This window comes from Aphanomyces invadans (assembly GCF_000520115.1).
Source record: "Aphanomyces invadans strain NJM9701 unplaced genomic scaffold supercont1.6, whole genome shotgun sequence".
In the NCBI taxonomy this organism is placed as follows: domain Eukaryota; phylum Oomycota; class Saprolegniomycetes; order Saprolegniales; family Verrucalvaceae; genus Aphanomyces; species Aphanomyces invadans.
The window spans coordinates 1,826,049-1,844,721 of NW_008580151.1; the positions used below are offsets into that span (position 1 = coordinate 1,826,049).

An 18,673-nucleotide genomic window follows, 5' to 3' on the forward strand; every position below is an offset into this window, starting at 1 on the left:
ACTGCCTAACTCGCTTTGGTGACGCGCGTGCTCGATTAAGTGCGATTTCGTTTGACGCCGCCACATCGCGATGGACCTCTTCAAGCCCAAGAAGAACCCGGAGAAACTGGCCAAGCACCTGCGGGAAGCCATCGAGAACCCGACCGCTCCCGTCAAGCCCGACAAGAATGGCAAGGTTTGTGCGGCCACGCTTGGTCTCGTGTCATGGGGTGTGCCGTAGGTCGTCGACATCGTGACCAAGCGACTATACCAAATCAAGGTCATGCTATACGGCGAAGTGGTAGGTGACCGATCGATTGTGCGGTCCACGTGGAGGGTGTGGCGTGTGCGCCTAACAAGATATGGGGCAGGGTCAAGAAGAGTCGAGCCCTCAAAAGTGTGCGCAGTTAGCGTCGCTCCTGATTGCCGACAACACGCTGCCGCGCCTCGTACTCAACCTGGCCGACCTCCCGTTTGAAGCGCGCAAGCACGTCGCACAGATATACAACAACTTTATTCGACGGGACTTGAGCGGCTTCGTTGCATACATCGAGCGCCAGCCCCAGATCATGTCGGCACTCGTGCGGGGGTACGAAAACGCTGACATAGCGCTCAACTGCGGCACGATGTTGCGCGAGGTACCTTCTCTCTCTCCTATTCCTTCGATACGTGCCATGCTCATGCAATCATTCAGTCCATTCGACATGAATCGTTGGCGCGGCAAGTCCTCTACTCGGACGATCTCTGGAAGGTACCATGCCCATGACAATGCGGCGGCCTCACGCGTTGCCTGTCGGGCCAGTTCTTTGACATCTACGTCCACTTGCCCAACTTTGACGTGGGGTCCGACGCGTTCGCCACATTCAAGGATCTTCTGACGCGGCACAAGAGTCTTGTCTCGGTCTTCTTGGACACCCACTTTGACCAGGTCGACATGCTTCATGTCGTCGTCGTTGGCTGATTTGTGCGGCTGCAGGCATTTGAAAAGTACAACCGGCTGCTGTCGTCGGAGAATTACGTGACGCGCCGCCAGTCGCTCAAGGTATTCCCCCCCCGTCGACAACGGGTGCGTTGACGCCCGCCGTGGTTGCCGACGTAGCTCCTCGGCGAGATTCTCCTCGACCGATCCAACTTTGAGATCATGATGCGATATATCTGGTGCGTCCGATGTCGATGTGTCGCATGGGCTGACCCGTGACCAGCAAGCGCGACAACCTCAAGATCATGATGAACCTCCTCCGCGACACGAGCGCCAACATCCAATTTGAAGCGTTCCACGTGTTCAAAGTGTTTGTGGCGAACCCTAAAAAGCCAAACGAAGTGACCCAGATTCTGCTCAACAACAAGGACAAGCTCGTCGCGTACTTGGAGAAATTCCAAAACGAAAAAGGTGCGCCGCCGCAAATGATCGATCGCGTCACGTTGGTCGGGTAGCGGACGCGCAGTTTGTCGAAGAAAAGGCGCTGCTGATCCGCACACTGGGCTCGCTGGAGCTCGCGGCGGAAGAACCGAGTGGTACGAACTCGTCGACGTCGATCGCGTTGTGGTCATGACCTCGTCTGCGTTCCGTGCTTTGTAGACGCTCCTGCCCATGCATAGATTCAAGAAACATATAGAGCGAGCAGGTGCATGCGGTGGCCAAGGGGGGTCAGTCTTTGTCAAAGCAACGTTGTAATGGAGTTGGGTTTTTTACTACCGCCCCCCGCATGACCGGAGGGTTCAGAGAGGTGCGTGAAGAAGGAGGCGACTGGTCGCAGGTCGTATGCAAGTATTCAAAAGTGATGCCCGTGTGTATCGAAGACAACTGAATCGTCGTGGATGCCTCTGAGGGTGTCGACCAGTCTCCGATGAAAAGACAGTAGTGGATATATCACTCGCTTTCCCTCGTTCGTCCCGGGGCATGTGCCGTGGAAGAGTCCTTGCCCTGGTCATTTTGCATCGCTTGGAAGCATGTCGTTGGTGTTGCCTCGAGTCCGCTGCATTCGTCGGGATGAGTGCAACGCTCGAAGAAGTTCTTGAAGCTTCGTTTTGGAACTGCTAGCTGGTCACTCTACACTCGCAAGGCAGCACACAGTGTGACATTATATGCGTCCACACTGCAGAGCACAGATACTGGTAGGTAGCGACCGAGCAAGCACTGCCAACGATCATTCCACGGGGGAACTCTTCGCGCTTCCTCCACCAACTCCAAGCGTTCGGCGATCCGACATCCCCCAACTGCCGTCACGCCTTGCTGAGCCTGGCGAACTAGGACGCCACACTACCTACGTTCCATCCGAGTACCTCCCCATCATTCGTCGAAGTCCACGCGACATTGGCGACCCAGTGCTGATTAGCAAGACAACATACCATGGAAGTGAAACATATCTCGAGGCACGCAAGGGAGGCCGCTCTTCATTGCCGCCATGAGGCTCCTGTAAATGTCATGCGGACTGTATTATCCGGATTTCGGATACTGTTTCTCGGGCGCAATGGCCGACAACGGGGCTGTGTTCCAGGACGAGTTCGACGGAGAGCATGACGACGAGTACGAGGAGGTCGAGGAGGCGGCGGACGATATGCCAATGCATATCTCTGGGCGCGTCTACTTGGGCTCCATTGACGCCGCGACGAACGTGTCTGCGCTCAAAGCCAAGAACATCACGATGTTGCTGTCGCTTTTGAGCAAGGACAACAAGACGAACCTGCCCATCGACCACGTCCATCATCATGTGCGAGTGGATCTCGAAGATGACTTGGAATCGCCGCTCTTCATCCACCTTCCGTTTCTTGTAAACTGCATCAACGAGTTCTTAGCCAGAGAAGAAGATGGCAACGTTCTCGTGCATTGGTATGGCAAACCGTGCGCATTCTGTCCATCAGATTTACGTTCTTCAATAGCCTGGCTGGTGTGTCGCGATCTGCGTCTGCTGTGGCGGCGTACCTCATGGCGAGGGACTCTGTCGATGCCAACGACGCGTTGAATGTCATCCGGTTCGTGCAACCGTTCGGGCGACCACACTCGCCAATTCATGGTTGGTTTAGGTTGAGTCGGCCGTGGGTGGACCCAAATCCCCACTTCCGTGAAGTCCTGGACATGTTTCACAGAGTGCTCTCCCATGCTCATGTCCCCATGACCGAGCTCGCGCCACTGACCCTGCCGCATCTGCACTTCCACTCGTCTTTCGTTGACCCCATCTGCATCCATCAAACGAAAACGCTCACGATTCGCCTGGAATGCGATGTACTTGGCGATTCCAAGTCCCACCTGGCGTCGATTTACCCTTTCTCGACCGTCGTCGCCGTCACGGACAATGCGTCGACACCGTTTGCATTCCTCGTCATTACAGCCATCGACCACGTCAGCGTTGAAGATCTGACAGCCGCACACGCCCAAGGCGAAGGCCTTCCCGCCGTAGCTGACCTCCAAGCGACGCTGCGCCAATTCTACGCCCCCGATCAACTCGGCCCGGGCACAAACTGTCACGTGTATTCCTTCCGTCTGGTCACGCCAGTGTCACCTGTCCACTAATCGATGGAATCCCTGTCACTTTTCACTGCATTTGCGCGACGAATTCGAAGTTGGTCACAGGTGGAGTGTGTCGGACGCTCGTCGCGCTGCACTCGAACGCCTGCACCGTTGCTGCCGCAGCTGTGGATCCACTACGAAGCAATCCGTGGAGATCACAGTCGATCGCATTCACGTTGGCTGCACCGGTCACAATGCTAGCGCGGTGTTTAGAATGGATCGTCCTTTATACGCGAGGTCCCTTGCTTGGGTCTTCCTTTGTCCTGTGGACGACGCGACGGAATCTGGATCGGACGAAAAGCCCTTGCCGACGACGCCGACGAAGTCGTTGTCCGGGCAGGTAATACTCTCGAGGAGCTGCATACGATTCCCCCCGAAAGAAACGTGGGAATAAGTTCCATCGCATGCTCTTTGTCAATATACCTTTTCAGTAGCTGTAATCACGTCGTCCAAGGTCGGCCGGTTGTCGACATTTACTTGAAGCAGTCGCTGAATGAGCGCCACGTACGCCACGGACACGCCTCCGTCGGAGGAGACATGGGACGGGAATTTCACTGTGCCGTTTAGGATCGCCAAGCGCTGGACACCGTCGTGGGGCGACTCAAATGGACCGAACGGGCCAAAGACGAGAGCGTAGAGTATGCACCCGAGGGACCAAACGTCTGCCTTGCCGCTCACCGTGCCGCGGAACGAGTCGTCCCAAAGCTCTGATCGATATATCCATGTCAAGAATCGACTCGAGCGACAAACACATACCTGGTGCCCGGTATGGAGCGCTCGAGAACTGAGCCGCTTCTTCGACGAGGACAGTAGCGTCACGATGGTTGTTGATGGAGACGTAGAGCGGAGCGGTCGACCCCAAGTCCATCACGACAGGTGCATACGTGTCGCTAAGGAGGACATTGCCGGGCTTGATGTCGCGGTGCGCGAGCCCGAGCGCGTGGATTTCGCGAACGCCTCGGGCAATACCAAGGAAGATATGGAGGCACGCAGGTTCGTCAAAGAGGGGCATGTCTATGGAGGTAGTCGGTGTCATCCAGTGATGCGAACGCAGCCGTAGTATCGAGATCGTACGTTCGGCTTTGTTGAGGAGTTGTTGCAGAGATCCCATCGAGTAGACCGGAAATAGCAGGAGGACTTCTTTGGTTTTCGACAGCGCATTTTGCACAGCCGAGTGATGCCGTGTCACCTTCATTCGAATCTCTGACTCGACGAGCGGCACAACATTTGGGTGTTTGAGGCGGCGATGCACCTGAACTTCCATGAGTGCTCGACGGAGCTGGTCATCGTCGTCACACTGCATGACTTTGAGAGCATACAGCGAGTCATTGTTTTCGTCGTGCTCTGTCCGATCCGATGGAAGATGTGCATTCGGACACAGTCTGCCTTCCACCAAGTACACCTCCGAGAATCCTCCCGTCCCGAGCTTCCCGCGTATGCTGTACGTGTTCCCGTTCAGCTTGATCGCATTGCCCATGGCGATCGGTGTAGAGGATCGTCGTTTCGAGTTGTCCGGAAACGTGAGATCCACGTATCCGGACGAGACTCAAATGTTGGGCCATACATTCTGCAAAACGTTTCATTATGATACGACTTAATCCTTGTACACCATGGAGGTTTCCTCGAACCCGACAGTCGGGAACGAGCGCATGAAGGTCGCGACCTTTTCTTCCAGCGCTTGGATTTCGGCCTTGTGGCCGCCGTTCTTGACGTAGTTCTTGAAGTCTTGCAACTTCTTGCCTTCAACGGCCTTGTTGATGGACACGGACAAGTCCACACCTTCGTTGATGAGGTTGGCGACAGTCACAAAGTCTTCTTCGGTCAAGCCACGCGAAGTCAAGGCAGGGGCACCGAGGCGCATGCCGCCAGGGACCAACGCGGACTTGTCGCCTGGCACAGTGTTCTTGTTGATCACAATGTTGACTTCTTCCAAGAGAAATTCGACACGGGCACCATCAATGCCCTTGGAGCTCTTCAAGTTGACCAAGCTCAAGTGGTTGTCCGTGCCGTTCGACACGAGCTTGTACCCGATGTCAAGCAAGCGCTGGGCCAGCGCCTTCGAGTTCGCCAACACTTGCTTTTGGTACGCCACGAATTCGGGAGTGTTGGCTTGCTTCAGCGCGGTTGCCAGCGCGGAGATCGTGTGGTTGTGGGGACCGCCTTGGAGACCAGGGAACACAGTGAAGTCGATGCGGCCTTGCAAGTCGTACTTGATTTCTGGGATTGGATAAGTCAGAGATAACGATTCGACGTAAAGCATACCTTTGCCCTTCTTGTCGACGCTCTGGGTGCCCTTGCGGTAGAAGATCATGGCACCACGAGGGCCACGGAGGGACTTGTGAGTCGTCGTGGTCACGACATCGGCGTACTCGAAAGGCGAAGGTACGACACCGGCGGCCACAAGACCACTGATGTGCGCCATGTCGGCCAACAAAATCGCGTTGTTCTAGAAGCACAAAGGTCCATCATCATGCCGTGGAAGGATGAAAGACGTACGGCAACGGCGATTTCCTTCATGCGGGCATAGTCGATGTGGCGCGAGTACGCGCTGGTCCCAGCCACGATGAGCTTGGGGCGGAACAATTCGGCGTTCTTGGCCAACGAGTCGTAGTCAATCAAGTCGGTGTCAGGGTCGAGACGGTACGGCATCGATTCAAAGAAGATGGAGGTAGCCGAGATCTTCTTGGCGCCAGTTTGGAAACCGTGCGACAAGTGGCCGCCGTGGGGCAAGTCCAACGACATGATGCGGTCGTGGGGCTGCAACAACGCCGTGTACACTTGAAAGTTGGCAGGGGACCCCGACAAACTCTGTACATTCACGCCCCACACTTCCGGGTCCAAGTTAAAAGCTTCCAACGCACGCTTTTGGCACAACAATTCAGCTTGGTCGATGATCTTGTTGCCGCCGTAGTAGCGCTGACCAGGATACCCCTCCGAGTACTTGTTGGACATGACCGACCCCAACGCATCGTACACCGCGCGGGACGTAAAGTTTTCCGACGCGATCAAGCTCAAGCACTTGCGTTGGCGTTGCTTCTCGCGTTCAATGATGTCGAACAATTCCGGATCCGATTCCTTGAGCGGCTTGTTCAAGTCCTTGGCCCACTATCGCCGGCATCAGTCGACAAATCCACACCGACAATGGGGGTTATTCCATGGGCTTTACCTGCAAGCTGGCAGTGGTCGAGCGGCGGATCTGGCCCTTGGCCGACGTGAACAGAGTCTTGGAAGCAGTGGCGAGCATCGTGGCGTTCTCCAAATGCTTCAAAACGCCATTTCGATGGAAGACAATGTGTTCAAGCTGCACATCAGTGCCACTGACTTGAAATTTGTATACCCCAGCGTTGAGTTGAGGGCTGCCCCTCGTCTCGCCGCCATATGTGATTGGACAACTTTAACCAATCCAATTGTGTTGTTTATCCATATCCGGTTAGTTTCGCCCGCTTCGACTAATTCCCTTAAAAAGTGCATTGTCCACAGGATTTCCATGGACAGTTAAATTGAATAGTCATGCATCATGGACAGGTGCGATATGCTGCCGACATGGGCTGTACATTTGGAAGGAGCACGTCGAGCCTCTGGAGCTTTTTTCGCGAGCGCCATGGCGTGTGTTGTAAAGCTGGTCCCGTGGTCTGTTGCCCTACAACGGCATGGATGCGCTATCTCCATGTACTGAAAACGAGTTCGTTCTCGCATATGACAGAGCATGTGGCACGCTCTATTCGCATGTTACAAGCCACGTACCATCCAATGACCACCCTCCGGACAACGCATGCATCACTTGCCAAGAAGGCAGACATGACGTCGTCATGCTCTCGACAGAAAGGAGAAGAGCCCCACCCATAGAGTAGAACCCCGACCACCAATCACGAGAACTATATTAGTGTTCCATTGACTTTTTATTTACAGCATGTGGCGAGATCGACCAAGATGTTTGGATACGTAGTTGGAGCGAAGATGCAGAGCTCACTCTTTCCATGGGCGACTCGTTGGAGGCCCGCACAGAGGCCAAGTTAAGTTTGGATTGTCACTCTGTAGCTACGATCCAGCTGGGCCTGCCAAACCCACCACCCCATGCAACGATCAATGAGGAAGACGGCACAAGCGGGAGGAACCCCCAGATTGACTATCGCAACAACGTTGTGTTTATCTCACATTCATCTCCCTCCATACGGGAAGGAACACGTGCAGCCGCTACGAGCTCACAAGAGAAGCGGTACACTGGTGTTGTCCCATCTCTCTCTCACCCAACAGACAACTAACTCTAAATCACGTAGTGTATTGTCAAGGTCACGTAAAGAGGGTGCATTCAGTGCATCGTGTCGAGTTGTTACGGGCTTCCTTGCATGACCGATTCAAATCGTTTTTCGATCTTTTTCCTGTTCATCCTTGCTACGAACGACTGGTCCTTCCAACCTTGACGCACCTGCTGCTCTTTGGCCTTGGCTATTTGACTCTCCAGCACACACAGCTCCATTTTTTCATCCCAGGCAAGGTTCGATTCCTGCGCATGCAGCATGAGTCCCTAGTCATGGGTCGGAGGATGCACGCACCCCAAAGTAGGTCACGAGCTGCTTCAACGCATACTGCCGCAGTCGTTTCGCAATGTTACTAGAGCCACGTTAGTCTTTGAAATTCCCGGGCTGGTTGCTTTCATTCAATATATACCCCACGGAGTCCACTCGTCCATCGTCGGCATTGAACTTGATGGCATTTCGAAACACGAGGAACAAGTCTTGCTTGTACTCGTCTAAACTCGCGTAGTTGACATTTCCTCCAAATGCGCCTGTCATTCCTTCCTCGCCTTCCATGTCTGCGGCCAATGTACCGTCCAGTTTGTTTTGCATGGTTCCGAAATCCATCGGCCGCTCGATGATGTGAAAATACGTCGGGATGTTCAACTTGATCGGATCCACAGGCTCCAAAAACGGCCAGGCAAGTGCATGATTCATCAGTTCCTTATGCAAGGCCTTCACGCCAGGAAGCCATGCCACCGTCCCTGCATCTGCGGATCCATCGCTCAAGACAGTAGTTGCGCCGCCACCCTTCGCGTCTCCCATGCTTTGCTTTTGTATGTGTAGGGCGATGGTCATTGGCTATAATTTGACCAATTAGAATATTTAATGTGCCTTTCAGATAAATTTTTTGCTCCCTAAATATCACCTTTGTGTCCTCCGACACTTATTGATTACTACCTCTGTCCCTCTATACTGTGACCATTTGTATTCAAGGTGACCCCGAGGAGTCACTTCTTATCCAACACTAACGAGTGACGCCTAGAACATTTGATTATCAAAAACTGGAGGTTTCACCCATTGACACGAAGGCGCGAAAAGACACTTTTGAACGCGGAATTGAATGGTGGCGAAACATGCACAGGGAAAATTTAAAAAACATGAATAAAAGTACAAAAAAATCGGGGTCTGTGTTCCAATTTTGAATTTGCCTCCATGAGCACAAGCCTCCGACAAAGACGTGAGCTCACCCAAGCAATCAAGATGGACGTCGTGTTCGCCCTGCAAGACGCCATCCAAGATGGTAAGCCCCGTCTCGGAGCGATACAAGACACTGCAGCTCGGTTCGAGATTGGGCGTGCCACGATTCGCAAGATATGGCATGATTTCAAGAGAGGAACAATGTCCTCGAATAAGGAAGGTCGTGTCGGCCCAAAGCCACGATACACACCCTTTGAGATCAGGGAGATGATCCAAGCCGTGCCAGAACAAAACCGCAGTACTTTCCACGACATGACCAATGCGACAGGAATCTCTAAAAGCATCCTTGCACGGCATTTCAAAGCTGGAACAATTGAGCGACGTTCCTCCCTGCTCAAGCCGCTCGTTACCAAGGACAACAGGCTCGAACGCCTAGCGTTCTGTGGTGCACATGTGAAAGTGAACTTGGAGGCTCTTACGAACCTGAACCCTTGCTTGACAAGCAGCGTCGGCGAAGCCGACGCTATCTCCGAAGACGCCCCTTGTGGTGCGCCGAGCTTGTCGGCAAACCACAAGAATTCGAGTTTTACGATTTGTTCGACGTAGTCCACCTTGACGAGAAATGGTTCAATGCGGGCATGGGCAAGAGAAAAATCTACGTGGTCCCTGGTCAAGATACTGCGCGTCGTGTGTGCAAGTCCAAGCGCTTTGTCCCAAAGGTTATGTTCTTGGCAGCAGTCGCACGTCCAAGGCCCGAGGAGGCTTCGAAGGCAAGATCGGTCTTTGGCCCTTTGCGACCCAGTCGCCAGCACTCCGTAACTCACGGTATAGATCTGCAAGAACAATGGTGACGACATTGGTGAATGTTGATGGAGCGACCTACCGGGACTTCGTGCTCCACCAAGTTGTGCCTGCAATCAAGAGTCGATTTCCAAGCAAGACCAAGCGCGTCTTTTTGCAACACGACAATGCAACTCCGCATGCGACAATCGATGACGGAGTCCTGACTGAGGTGACCACGGATGGTTGGGTCTTTATGGTGCGTCGGCAGCCGCCGAACAGCCCGGACCTCAATGACCTGGACCTGGGCTTTTTTGCTTCAATCCAAGCCCAAAAGTATAAAACTTTCAGCCGGTCTGTCGATGACGTGATCAGCTCGACGTTGTGTGCCTTTGAAGCGCTCAGTGTTGAGACGTTGGGTAACGTCTTCCTAACCTTGCAAGCAGTTGTGCGCCAGGTTTTGGAGCATGACGGCAACAACGATTTCAAGATTCCTCATATGAAGAAAGATGCTTTGAGACGTTGTGGATCACTCATGGCGAACTTCACGTGCCCTGATCGCTTCTTCTCCGGGCGAACTCGCTACTTCAGCAATCCAATCCATGAGTTAATAGCTGTATAGCCATTGAAATTCATCCATGTTTTTTCGAGCCAATTAGAATAAATGGTCATAGTAATATGGGAAATACTTGGGTTTGCCATGGTCATGGTATAGCGGGACAGAGGTAGTATGATAATAGTGTACAGTATTCGTTCGCTCATTTTAGATGCAATTAGCTCGATCGAATAGAGAAGAGAATAGTACCGTACCCATTTTAGTAGTACTGTACGCCAAAATGTATACTCCCTCCGTTCCAAAATAATTGCGTGAGTTTCAGGAGGCTGTACATTACACGTCATTATATTCAGGAGGTAAATTGAAAACGTGGTGGCGCCCGCCTGGATTCGAAATGCGTTGCTATGATTGGATCAAAACAACGAGCGAGACAAGCGCTGTCTATTGGTGCGATGATGAGCGGGAAATCTCAAGAGGTGAGGCCGCTACCCGCGTTCAAAACTTTGCATGCAAAATCTAAAATAAAACATGACTTGAAAAATACTAACATTCCGGAAATGACACCCATAAGGCGCAACCTCACCGACGACGAGCGCGAGGCCATCCTTCGGGAAGTCTTGCTTCGCAGAAACGGCAGCTATATGACGAGGCTGCCGAAAGGCTTCAGCCAGGAGCTGGCGGAGAAGTACAACTGCATTGTGTCCACCATTCGCCGGGTCTTTGCGGTTGCCAAGCAGCAGGGAATTGGTGAAGACAACATGAAAGTATCTGTCGCCAGGAAGATGAAAGGTAGAGTGGGCAGGAAGAGGCGTTCACTGCAGAGCAAGTGAAAGCAAAGCTCTTGCAGGTGCCGCTTTCTCAACGCACAACACTATGATCAATTTCGGAACGCACAGGTGATAATTTATAGTGAATACATCGTGTCTGATCTCACAATAGGAATAAGTTTGGGGTCGTTGCACCGATACCTTAAAATGGGCTTGTTTCGTTCCCACTCCAACGGGATTAAACCATTGCTGACTGACCCAAACAAGTTCGCCCGTTTGAAGCATGCGGTCCAGTTCGTCGGCTCCTCGTTAGAGCTGAACAATATGCTGCAGTACGTGCACTTGGACGTGAAGTGGCTTTACCTCACCAAGGTGAGCCGTAAGTATTATCTCGTACCTGGAAAGAAAGAGCCAAAACGAGAGTACAAAAGCAAACGGAATATTACGGAAGTAATGTTCCTCTGCGCTGTGGCCCGTCCGCGGTACGACTGCGTCACCGACAAGTGGTGGGACGGCAAGATCGGCGTATTGCCATTTGTGGCGACCGTCGAAGCGCAACGTGACAGTGTGAACCGTAAAGGTGGAACTCTCGAAAACAAGTCAGTCGTCGTGACAAAGGACGTGTACTGTACCGTCTTGCTGGAAAAGGTCTTGCCTGCCATCGTCGCCAAATGGCCACAGGTCGACAACACCATCAAACTGCAGCACGACAATGACCGAGCTCTTGTTACGCCATCGGACCCCGAGCACTAAGCCGCCTTCAACAAGTAATAGTCGTTGGGCTGGATGATGTCCCTCGCCCCGCAGCCGCCAAACTCTCTGGACACAAACGTCTTGGATCTCGGTTTCTTTGCGGCCATCCAATCCCTACAACAACGCAAGTCAGCGCGCACAATTGACGAGCTCGTTGGCCACGTGGAGTGCGCGTTCGAGGAGCACCCCTTGGTGCGTTTGAATCACACGTTCTTGACGCTTCAGTCGTGCGTGGTGGAGACCTTGAAGCTGTTCGGCGGCAATGGCTACAAGGTGCCACACAAGTCTAAACACAAGGAAGAGCGCAATGGGATGTTACCGGAGAACGTGTTGTGCCCAAGCGTAGTCTTCGATGCAGCCATGGTCAAGGTGGACGATATGACGTCTGCTGAGCAGCGTCGTGTCCTGGCAGCCGAACTTGAAGACGCTCGTTGCATCGACGAGCTCGCACAGGCACTCGAAGCAGTTGCGCTGGGCGACGAGGAGTCGTACGACATGATCACAGTTCTTGGTGAAGCAGGAATCGATCCAGTCAGTGTAGAAGATTACGAGTAACCACGTACGGGCATGTGTGTTGGTATTCTGGAAGGTCCTTGTGCTCGTTAGGAGTTTCCTGAGGTAAACCCCCGTCCTGAATCGAATGGAAGTGTCAAAAGCGGTCAAAGCCTTCATTTGATTGGTCCTGAGACACGGATTTCGCAAGTTTTGATAGGAAAAGTGTATTGTTACACCTGTATAAATACATTCTGGATTATTTGATATTGGAGGGTTTCAATTATTATTCGAGGAGGCGTACATCCATTTCCTGATTCGCGCAATTATTTTGGAACGGAGGGAGTATGCCTTCCAAGAGAACATTTACAATTGCACCACAATGACAGAAGATTCCCGAGGGTCATGGAACTTGCTCATTGTCTCTTGCGCGCGCAATATATCTCAATTTAAAATGGACCAAAACGCTTCTATTTTAATTCTGACATGATAGTCCGATATGGCAGAAGATAATTTGACAAAACAGATAACAACAAAAGTGAAACATCAACTTGATTCACAGTTGGGAAAGTGCTTACGTGAACACTTGACGTTTTCGCCCCGACATGACATTTTCGTGGTTGCAGGGCCGCTGGAGCTCGTGGATTGAACTTTCATGTTGAGGAAAATGCTATTTTAATTGAAGTTAAAGCCAATTTTTGCCAGAAAGTCGAAACCACAGAACGACTTAGGTAGAATTGGCATTTCTTATGTTGAAGTCAAGCATTACTGTGTTGATTGCGGATTTGGCGGAATTCCCACTGAGCAGCTCAAAACAGGCATATGGCATGGCACCTTGGAAACATGACTTACAGCGCACCATGCAAAACGTCCAACAAGTATTGCAAGCGTCGCCAGAGTTAGCGGTTTTAAAATGGAGCTTGACCCAACACCACTTATTGGAGCCAAAAATGTCAATATACCTTCTTAACAAAATACGAAGTACTCTGCTACTGCAAAATTATAGAATATACACACTTCGGTAAACGTCTTTACAGGTCTTTCTCAAGATCGTCCAACGAGTGGAAATATTTCTCACGATCGTCCAAGTTGAGCGTCCATGAGGTATTTTTATTCCATATCGTCCATCACGACATGATTGGCTAAAAGTCTAAAGAGATTAAAATCGTTGCAATTCAGTCCCAGGTGGGCTTTAGTCGTTTCCTTCTAGTATTTCGGCGCCCCCCTGCAATCACTGACCGCACCCACCGTCCACGACGCCACATCAGCGCGACAGCCATGGAGCTGTATGACCTAGAGACGTTCGATGTACACCTGGTCCACCATGCCAGCCATATGCTCGTCCTGCGACTCATGAAATTTTTAGCCAATCATGTTGCGATCGACGGTTTGGAATAAAAATACCTCTGTACGAGACAACTTGGACGACCGTGAGGAATTTCCACTCATTGGATGATCTTGAGAAATACCCATCTCAAAATGGCATTTTGCCAAGGGTTTCCGTTCCAGGTTTGGCTTAAATGTCAAACCTGGAAAAATCGGTCCAAAAATATAGTTTTAGGCTGGAGCCAGATAGGCCCGTAGTACATGTCTCCTGTTTCAATCAGTAATTGCAATATGCGCATGCAACGGCATCCAGTCGAACTATCATGGTTCAACGCAGGCAATACTAGTGCATGCCAACGAAAAAACAATTCGTGGTTACAAAAGGAAATTCTATTCACCCAACACGCCTCTCCTAACTCCCTAGTATGCCCATTGCTTGGAGAGGTATGCCAGAGGCAAGAACGACACGTAGAAGAGAATGTCGAGGGGGGCCAGAGAGCTCGACACGTGCGGTTTGAAAGCTGGTCCCTATATGCTGCATAAGAATCCCAGCCACAGGAATTTAGCCACGTCATTACCTTTTTGCAAAAGTAGAGAAGCATCCACAGCGAAAAGAGCACGAAAAATGCCACGAGCGGCATGACAACATCGAATGGCGGCGACGTCATCTGCTCGAGCTCTTCCGAGAACTTGACCCACACGAGCATTTCAAACACGATGATGCAACACATCATCCAAGCGTTCTGGCCGAGGCGATAGCAGTTGGGGTCTGTCACAAACTCGTAGTATTCGGCGGCCGCGGGGATCCCCAGCATAAACATGACAGCAAGGCGGTACTTGTTCAGATTGCTGTCTTTGGGGATATTGAGGGTTGTAAGCAGAAAGAACGCGTTCAGCTCCGAAAACAGGCACACAAAGAGCGCAACGAGGACCATGAAGAACCGCTTGGCGCTCGAGAATACTTCCCAGTCGTACCGGGACCAGCTGAAGGGCGTGAACTGGCTGATGGCTCGGCTAAAGTACCCGCGCTGTTCGCTGCGCTTGCCAGACCAGTCGTACTCCTTCGTCTCCAGGTACTTGAGTGTCAAGCTGCCCAAACACATCCCGACAAAGTTCGCGCCGAGCAAGTCCATGAACAACGAGTCCCACCTGCCATCACGTGAGTTGCGCACACGACAGGCAATACGCACCAGCATTCTTGAAAGTCCGGGATGATGCATTGAAAAATCAACTCCAGCAACTCGAACCCGATGCCGAGGACCCAACAGAACCGCCAGTCCCGGAACATGCACATCTTGCCCCACCATCCAGTCACATGGGCGAAGAACCAAATGCTCGACACGCCTCGGTGCAAACTCTGCGAGAGTGTCGCGTCAAGAGGGTACGACATGATACGAAGAGGTGCAAGTGGGTACCGTCATGTTCAGCTCGCACTCGAGAGGTTGCCGTGGGACGTTGGACGAAGGCTTTTTGGCGACGCCGACCTCAGGAAACAAGACACGGATGGCAGCCGTGGCAGATTTTGCGTTTTGAACGGACAAGGCAGCCATGAGAAGGAGGTAGAGGACTGCGAGGCCATGGACAATACGCCACACGCCTGGATGCGGTCGGACCTGCACATGGAGCGCATTCGTTTACCACGTGAAAGAATTGTGATGTTCTTGTCGTACCAAAAGACCATCGCGCGTCTGGAGAAAACAGTACACGAGAAATATGAACGCAGCAGAGATGCCACCGTTGCGAACGTTCTGGGCAATGTCCTAATGCACCATTGCCAAAACGTTGTATCGCGATATGGAAAGGCTCATCCAACGTACGTCAGAGTCGTGTGTGAAGGAATAGTACGCCACGGAGATCACCAAAATGAAGAGAAATAGGATTTGCCGCGGTTCCTCTTTGAATCCAAGCATGCCTTCCAGATCGTGCTCGCGACTTGTCCGAAACGCGTTGCTCGACGTCGTCGGCCCTGGCGATTTGGTCGGCGATGGCATCGGAGCGTCTACTTTGTCTTTGGTATCTAGGACGAGCGCTTCTGTATTCTGCGGCGCTTGAGCCTGGCGCCGCGAGCGCAGCGGATACCGCGGTGTCGCTTCCGACATGAGTTCACGTCGCCACTTGCTTCGTGCAACCACAAAAGGACGGCCAAGGGACACAACGTCCAATTAAAAACAATCCATACTTTTAAATTGATTTTCCAATCTACGCATGTGTATTGGGCGCATGGAGCGAATAGTAATTCAAATATCAAAGAATTATTTTTAAAACCCATTCATGTGGAACTTTTTAAAAGTTTTGACTTTGGCGCACTTAATTGCTCAAGTCCTCTCAAGTCCGCAGTTGCTCATCACCAACAGCATTCCGCTCCATGTCGACCGCACCTGCCGCCGCCGCCGTCGCAGGTACAACCTGCATGAGTCCACACCGACGTCTGTAAGATCGATATTGTAGACACGCCACGAACCAAGTTCTTCCTTCGAGGACGAGACGTACGAGCTTCGATGCATCCATGATCGGGTGGCAATGCTCTCAGTTGTGGTTATTCTCCGACAGGGTGTCGAAACTTTCTACGGCTTGCCGTCCGTGACCCCAGAGGGCGGCGAAACTCTGTCCATTACGGCATTGCACACGCTGGAAACAGCGGATGCACTGCATCTCAGCCCGGATGGGTCCAAAATCGCGCTAATTGCCCAAGACTCTGGCTTTGTCATTCGTTCCACCGACTCGTACGTTAACACTGTCCTGCTCTCATGCTTGATGCAATGAATACACTCAACAGGTCGGACGTGATCGTCCAAGTGGTCAACCCTGGCATTCAAGCTGCTGCGTGGTCGCCGCTCGCAACACAATTTGTCACTTGGCAACGGCCAGCAAAGGACGCCGCACCCACAGACGGTATTCTTTCCTTTCTCCAAGTAGCGGAAGCTGAAGCGCGTGCAATTAGGAAACCTGATTGTGTGGGACGCTGCCACGGGCTCAATCATTGCTAGATTCAACCAAAAGACGTACTCTCGCGAGGTTGACCAGCACATCCCCGCAACCATCTTTCTCTTCAACTACTGCCTCATTCAAATAGCAATGGCCTTCTCTGCAATGGAGCTCGGACGAGTTGATCGCTGCCCGCCAGAGCAACAATGGGGTATCGAATCCGCCTGGAGTTTTCAGGCCAAGGAATCCGTGCATAGGTGCAAGTGTTCAATGGGCGCGCCATTGGGGCTGGATCAATCGGGAATATCGCGCTCGAGGTGTGTTCTGTGCCCTTGCAACCATGAGTCGATTCATATTGTCACGTTTAGAACACGGCTAGCTTTAGCGTCGCACCAGGCGGTCTTCCGTACAAAATAGCTCTGTTTGTGCCAGAGAAGAAAGGAAAGCCGGCCAGCGTCCGCATTTTCCCTTTCCCACCGAATGCAACACAGTCGCACGTGGCGTTCAAGAGCTTTTACAAAGCGCAAGAAGTCAAGATGAAGTGGTCGCCGAACGGCAGTGCGTTAATCATTGAAACGAGCACCGACGTCGACACGTCCGGCAAGTCGTACTACGGCGAAACCAACCTCTTCTTTGTTCAAAGGTATGGCTATCCACTGCCACTCGATAACACTTGACCGAACGCGATGTAGCGATGGCCAGTACGACTGTAGCATCCCGTTGACGAAAGAAGGAACTGTTCACGACGTGCAATGGGACCCGACGTCGAAAGGATTCGTTGTGATTGCGGGGTCGATGCCGAGTAATGCGACGGTACGTGGTCGAGCTGGGGCAAGATGACTATTTCTTTCTCGTCATCGAAACCTACCTTTGGCAGCTATACGACAACAAGGCGTGTCCGGTGTTTGAGTTTGGGTCGGCGTGGCGCAACGTGATCAGCTGGAGTCCCCATGGCCGCTTCCTGTGTTTGGCGGTACGTCCTCGGCCTTGATAACGAGGTCACCTTTTCTGCCCAGGGTTTTGGAAACTTGCCTGGGAACATGGACTTTTGGGATCGCAACAAGCTAAAAAAACTCGGTTCGACGAAAGCGGAGTGTGCCACAACGTGAGTTGACACGTGTCGGCTGTGGTGTATTGGCTCACGAAACGTCGTCGTATAGCCACGGCTGGTCTCCAGATAGCCGCTACTTCTACACGGCCACGACCTTCCCCCGCGTGCGCGTCGACAACGGATTCAAGCTATTCAAGTACGACGGCACCGGTCCAGTTGTGTCGGAGAGCCGCACCGAGGTGTACGACCTGCAGTTTCGACCTGCTGCCGCCGGCGTGTACCCCAACCGCCCTGCTAGCCCCCGTGCGAAGTCTTCGGTACGACTCATCTCCCATATCGCAATTCTCCACGTGGTATAACGTACGAATTTTGAAGGAAGCGGAAGCTGCCGCTGCACCTCCCGCCCCCGTTCGCAAAGCCTACCGCCCACCGCATTCCACGGGCGCGTTGGCCGACATGCTTCGACGTGAAGACGGCGCTGGAGCGCGCAAACTCGATCGCAACAAGTACGCGCCGGCCAACTCGGCTGCCGCGGCCACCAAAGTGATCCCTGGATTGGAGGCGCCAGCTGTTAAGAAGCCTAGCAAGAGCGAGAAGAAGAAGAAGGCGATTGAAGCAGCGGAGGCGAAAGCCGAACTTGAGCGCGTGACACAGGAGCTCCTGGCCAAGACGATGGCCGATGTGCCAGGTACCAACCTCCCCTCAGACCTTGAGCTAGAACTGTTTTCACGCAGATATTGTACATGCTGCGTAGTGGTGTTGACGCCTGAAGAAAAGCTGAAAAAGGCCAAAGCCATCCAGAAGAAACTCAAACAGATCGCGGACATCAAGGCAAAGCAAACACATGGTGACGCACTCAACGAAGACCAGCTCGCCAAGGTGGCCAACGAAACCGCACTGCTCGACGAGTTGGCAGCGCTTGCGTAAGCGTGTGCTGGCCAGCAATACATCAACCACCGTTTAGCTTCATTTCGCGTAACTTGCCGCAAATTTGCATTGGCATTGTGCTGCTGGACATTTCAAATGTGTGAAAATTGCAAGTCTCGTCGAATCAACCAATCAACGTGTAGATTATCCGGATACGGTAAACGCGACATTCGT

General features: G+C 52.4%; 8 protein-coding genes across 11 annotated transcripts; 4 read left to right on the plus strand and 4 right to left on the minus strand.

Annotated features, from left to right (window-relative positions):
• The first annotated feature begins 25 nt into the window (after window positions 1–25).
• On the plus strand, window positions 26–1,855 carry H310_04191 (hypothetical protein). The gene is made up of 10 exons (XM_008868416.1): window positions 26–175; window positions 221–280; window positions 351–617; window positions 674–730; window positions 782–907; window positions 956–1,021; window positions 1,079–1,137; window positions 1,182–1,369; window positions 1,414–1,494; window positions 1,559–1,855. The coding sequence occupies exons 1-10, from the start codon at window positions 71–73 to the stop codon at window positions 1,576–1,578; spliced, it is 1,029 nt and encodes a 342-aa protein (XP_008866638.1). The 5' UTR covers window positions 26–70; the 3' UTR covers window positions 1,579–1,855.
• Window positions 1,856–2,439: 584 nt separating this feature from the next.
• H310_04192 lies at window positions 2,440–3,595 on the plus strand. 2 transcript variants are annotated; one of them, XM_008868417.1, is made up of 3 exons: window positions 2,440–2,809; window positions 2,860–2,952; window positions 3,004–3,595. In XM_008868417.1, exons 1-3 carry the CDS (start codon window positions 2,451–2,453, stop codon window positions 3,488–3,490), a joined length of 939 nt encoding a protein of 312 aa, XP_008866639.1. In that variant the 5' UTR covers window positions 2,440–2,450; the 3' UTR covers window positions 3,491–3,595. The 2 variants fall into 2 exon arrangements, with proteins under 2 accessions (XP_008866639.1, XP_008866640.1); XM_008868418.1 differs by having other exon boundaries at window positions 2,860–3,595.
• H310_04193 lies at window positions 3,431–4,988 on the minus strand. 2 transcript variants are annotated; one of them, XM_008868420.1, is made up of 4 exons: window positions 4,562–4,988; window positions 4,244–4,501; window positions 3,911–4,194; window positions 3,431–3,844 (listed from the first exon to the last, which is right to left on the minus strand). In XM_008868420.1, the coding sequence occupies exons 1-4, from the start codon at window positions 4,962–4,964 to the stop codon at window positions 3,677–3,679; spliced, it is 1,113 nt and encodes a 370-aa protein (XP_008866642.1). In that variant the 5' UTR covers window positions 4,965–4,988; the 3' UTR covers window positions 3,431–3,676. The 2 variants fall into 2 exon arrangements, with proteins under 2 accessions (XP_008866642.1, XP_008866641.1); XM_008868419.1 differs by having other exon boundaries at window positions 3,431–4,194.
• Window positions 4,989–5,052: 64 nt separating this feature from the next.
• On the minus strand, window positions 5,053–6,768 carry H310_04194 (hypothetical protein). Its single transcript, XM_008868421.1, has 4 exons — window positions 6,654–6,768; window positions 5,984–6,592; window positions 5,750–5,933; window positions 5,053–5,704 (listed from the first exon to the last, which is right to left on the minus strand). Exons 1-4 carry the CDS (start codon window positions 6,729–6,731, stop codon window positions 5,082–5,084), a joined length of 1,494 nt encoding a protein of 497 aa, XP_008866643.1. The 5' UTR covers window positions 6,732–6,768; the 3' UTR covers window positions 5,053–5,081.
• Window positions 6,769–7,627: 859 nt separating this feature from the next.
• On the minus strand, window positions 7,628–8,554 carry H310_04195. Of its 2 annotated transcripts, XM_008868423.1 has the most exons (3): window positions 8,156–8,554; window positions 8,041–8,098; window positions 7,628–7,991 (listed from the first exon to the last, which is right to left on the minus strand). In XM_008868423.1, the coding sequence occupies exons 1-3, from the start codon at window positions 8,545–8,547 to the stop codon at window positions 7,818–7,820; spliced, it is 624 nt and encodes a 207-aa protein (XP_008866645.1). In that variant the 5' UTR covers window positions 8,548–8,554; the 3' UTR covers window positions 7,628–7,817. The 2 variants fall into 2 exon arrangements, with proteins under 2 accessions (XP_008866645.1, XP_008866644.1); XM_008868422.1 differs by having other exon boundaries at window positions 8,041–8,554.
• Window positions 8,555–8,985: 431 nt separating this feature from the next.
• On the plus strand, window positions 8,986–12,333 carry H310_04196 (hypothetical protein; the record flags this gene model as incomplete). The annotated part of the gene is made up of 7 exons (XM_008868424.1): window positions 8,986–9,065; window positions 9,186–9,469; window positions 9,529–9,747; window positions 9,798–10,086; window positions 10,830–11,047; window positions 11,339–11,751; window positions 11,800–12,333. The coding sequence occupies 7 exons, from the start codon at window positions 8,986–8,988 to the stop codon at window positions 12,331–12,333; spliced, it is 2,037 nt and encodes a 678-aa protein (XP_008866646.1).
• A 1,614-nt stretch (window positions 12,334–13,947) lies between these two features.
• H310_04197 (hypothetical protein) lies at window positions 13,948–15,744 on the minus strand. Its single transcript, XM_008868425.1, has 6 exons — window positions 15,414–15,744; window positions 15,267–15,356; window positions 15,012–15,209; window positions 14,787–14,953; window positions 14,175–14,745; window positions 13,948–14,124 (listed from the first exon to the last, which is right to left on the minus strand). The coding sequence occupies exons 1-6, from the start codon at window positions 15,693–15,695 to the stop codon at window positions 14,017–14,019; spliced, it is 1,416 nt and encodes a 471-aa protein (XP_008866647.1). The 5' UTR covers window positions 15,696–15,744; the 3' UTR covers window positions 13,948–14,016.
• A 176-nt stretch (window positions 15,745–15,920) lies between these two features.
• On the plus strand, window positions 15,921–18,650 carry H310_04198 (hypothetical protein). Its single transcript, XM_008868426.1, has 14 exons — window positions 15,921–15,995; window positions 16,045–16,082; window positions 16,147–16,319; window positions 16,373–16,488; window positions 16,538–16,611; window positions 16,670–16,732; window positions 16,779–16,838; window positions 16,890–17,164; window positions 17,214–17,334; window positions 17,399–17,494; window positions 17,538–17,626; window positions 17,682–17,889; window positions 17,948–18,260; window positions 18,327–18,650. The coding sequence occupies exons 1-14, from the start codon at window positions 15,962–15,964 to the stop codon at window positions 18,497–18,499; spliced, it is 1,833 nt and encodes a 610-aa protein (XP_008866648.1). The 5' UTR covers window positions 15,921–15,961; the 3' UTR covers window positions 18,500–18,650.
• Window positions 18,651–18,673: the final 23 nt, after the last annotated feature.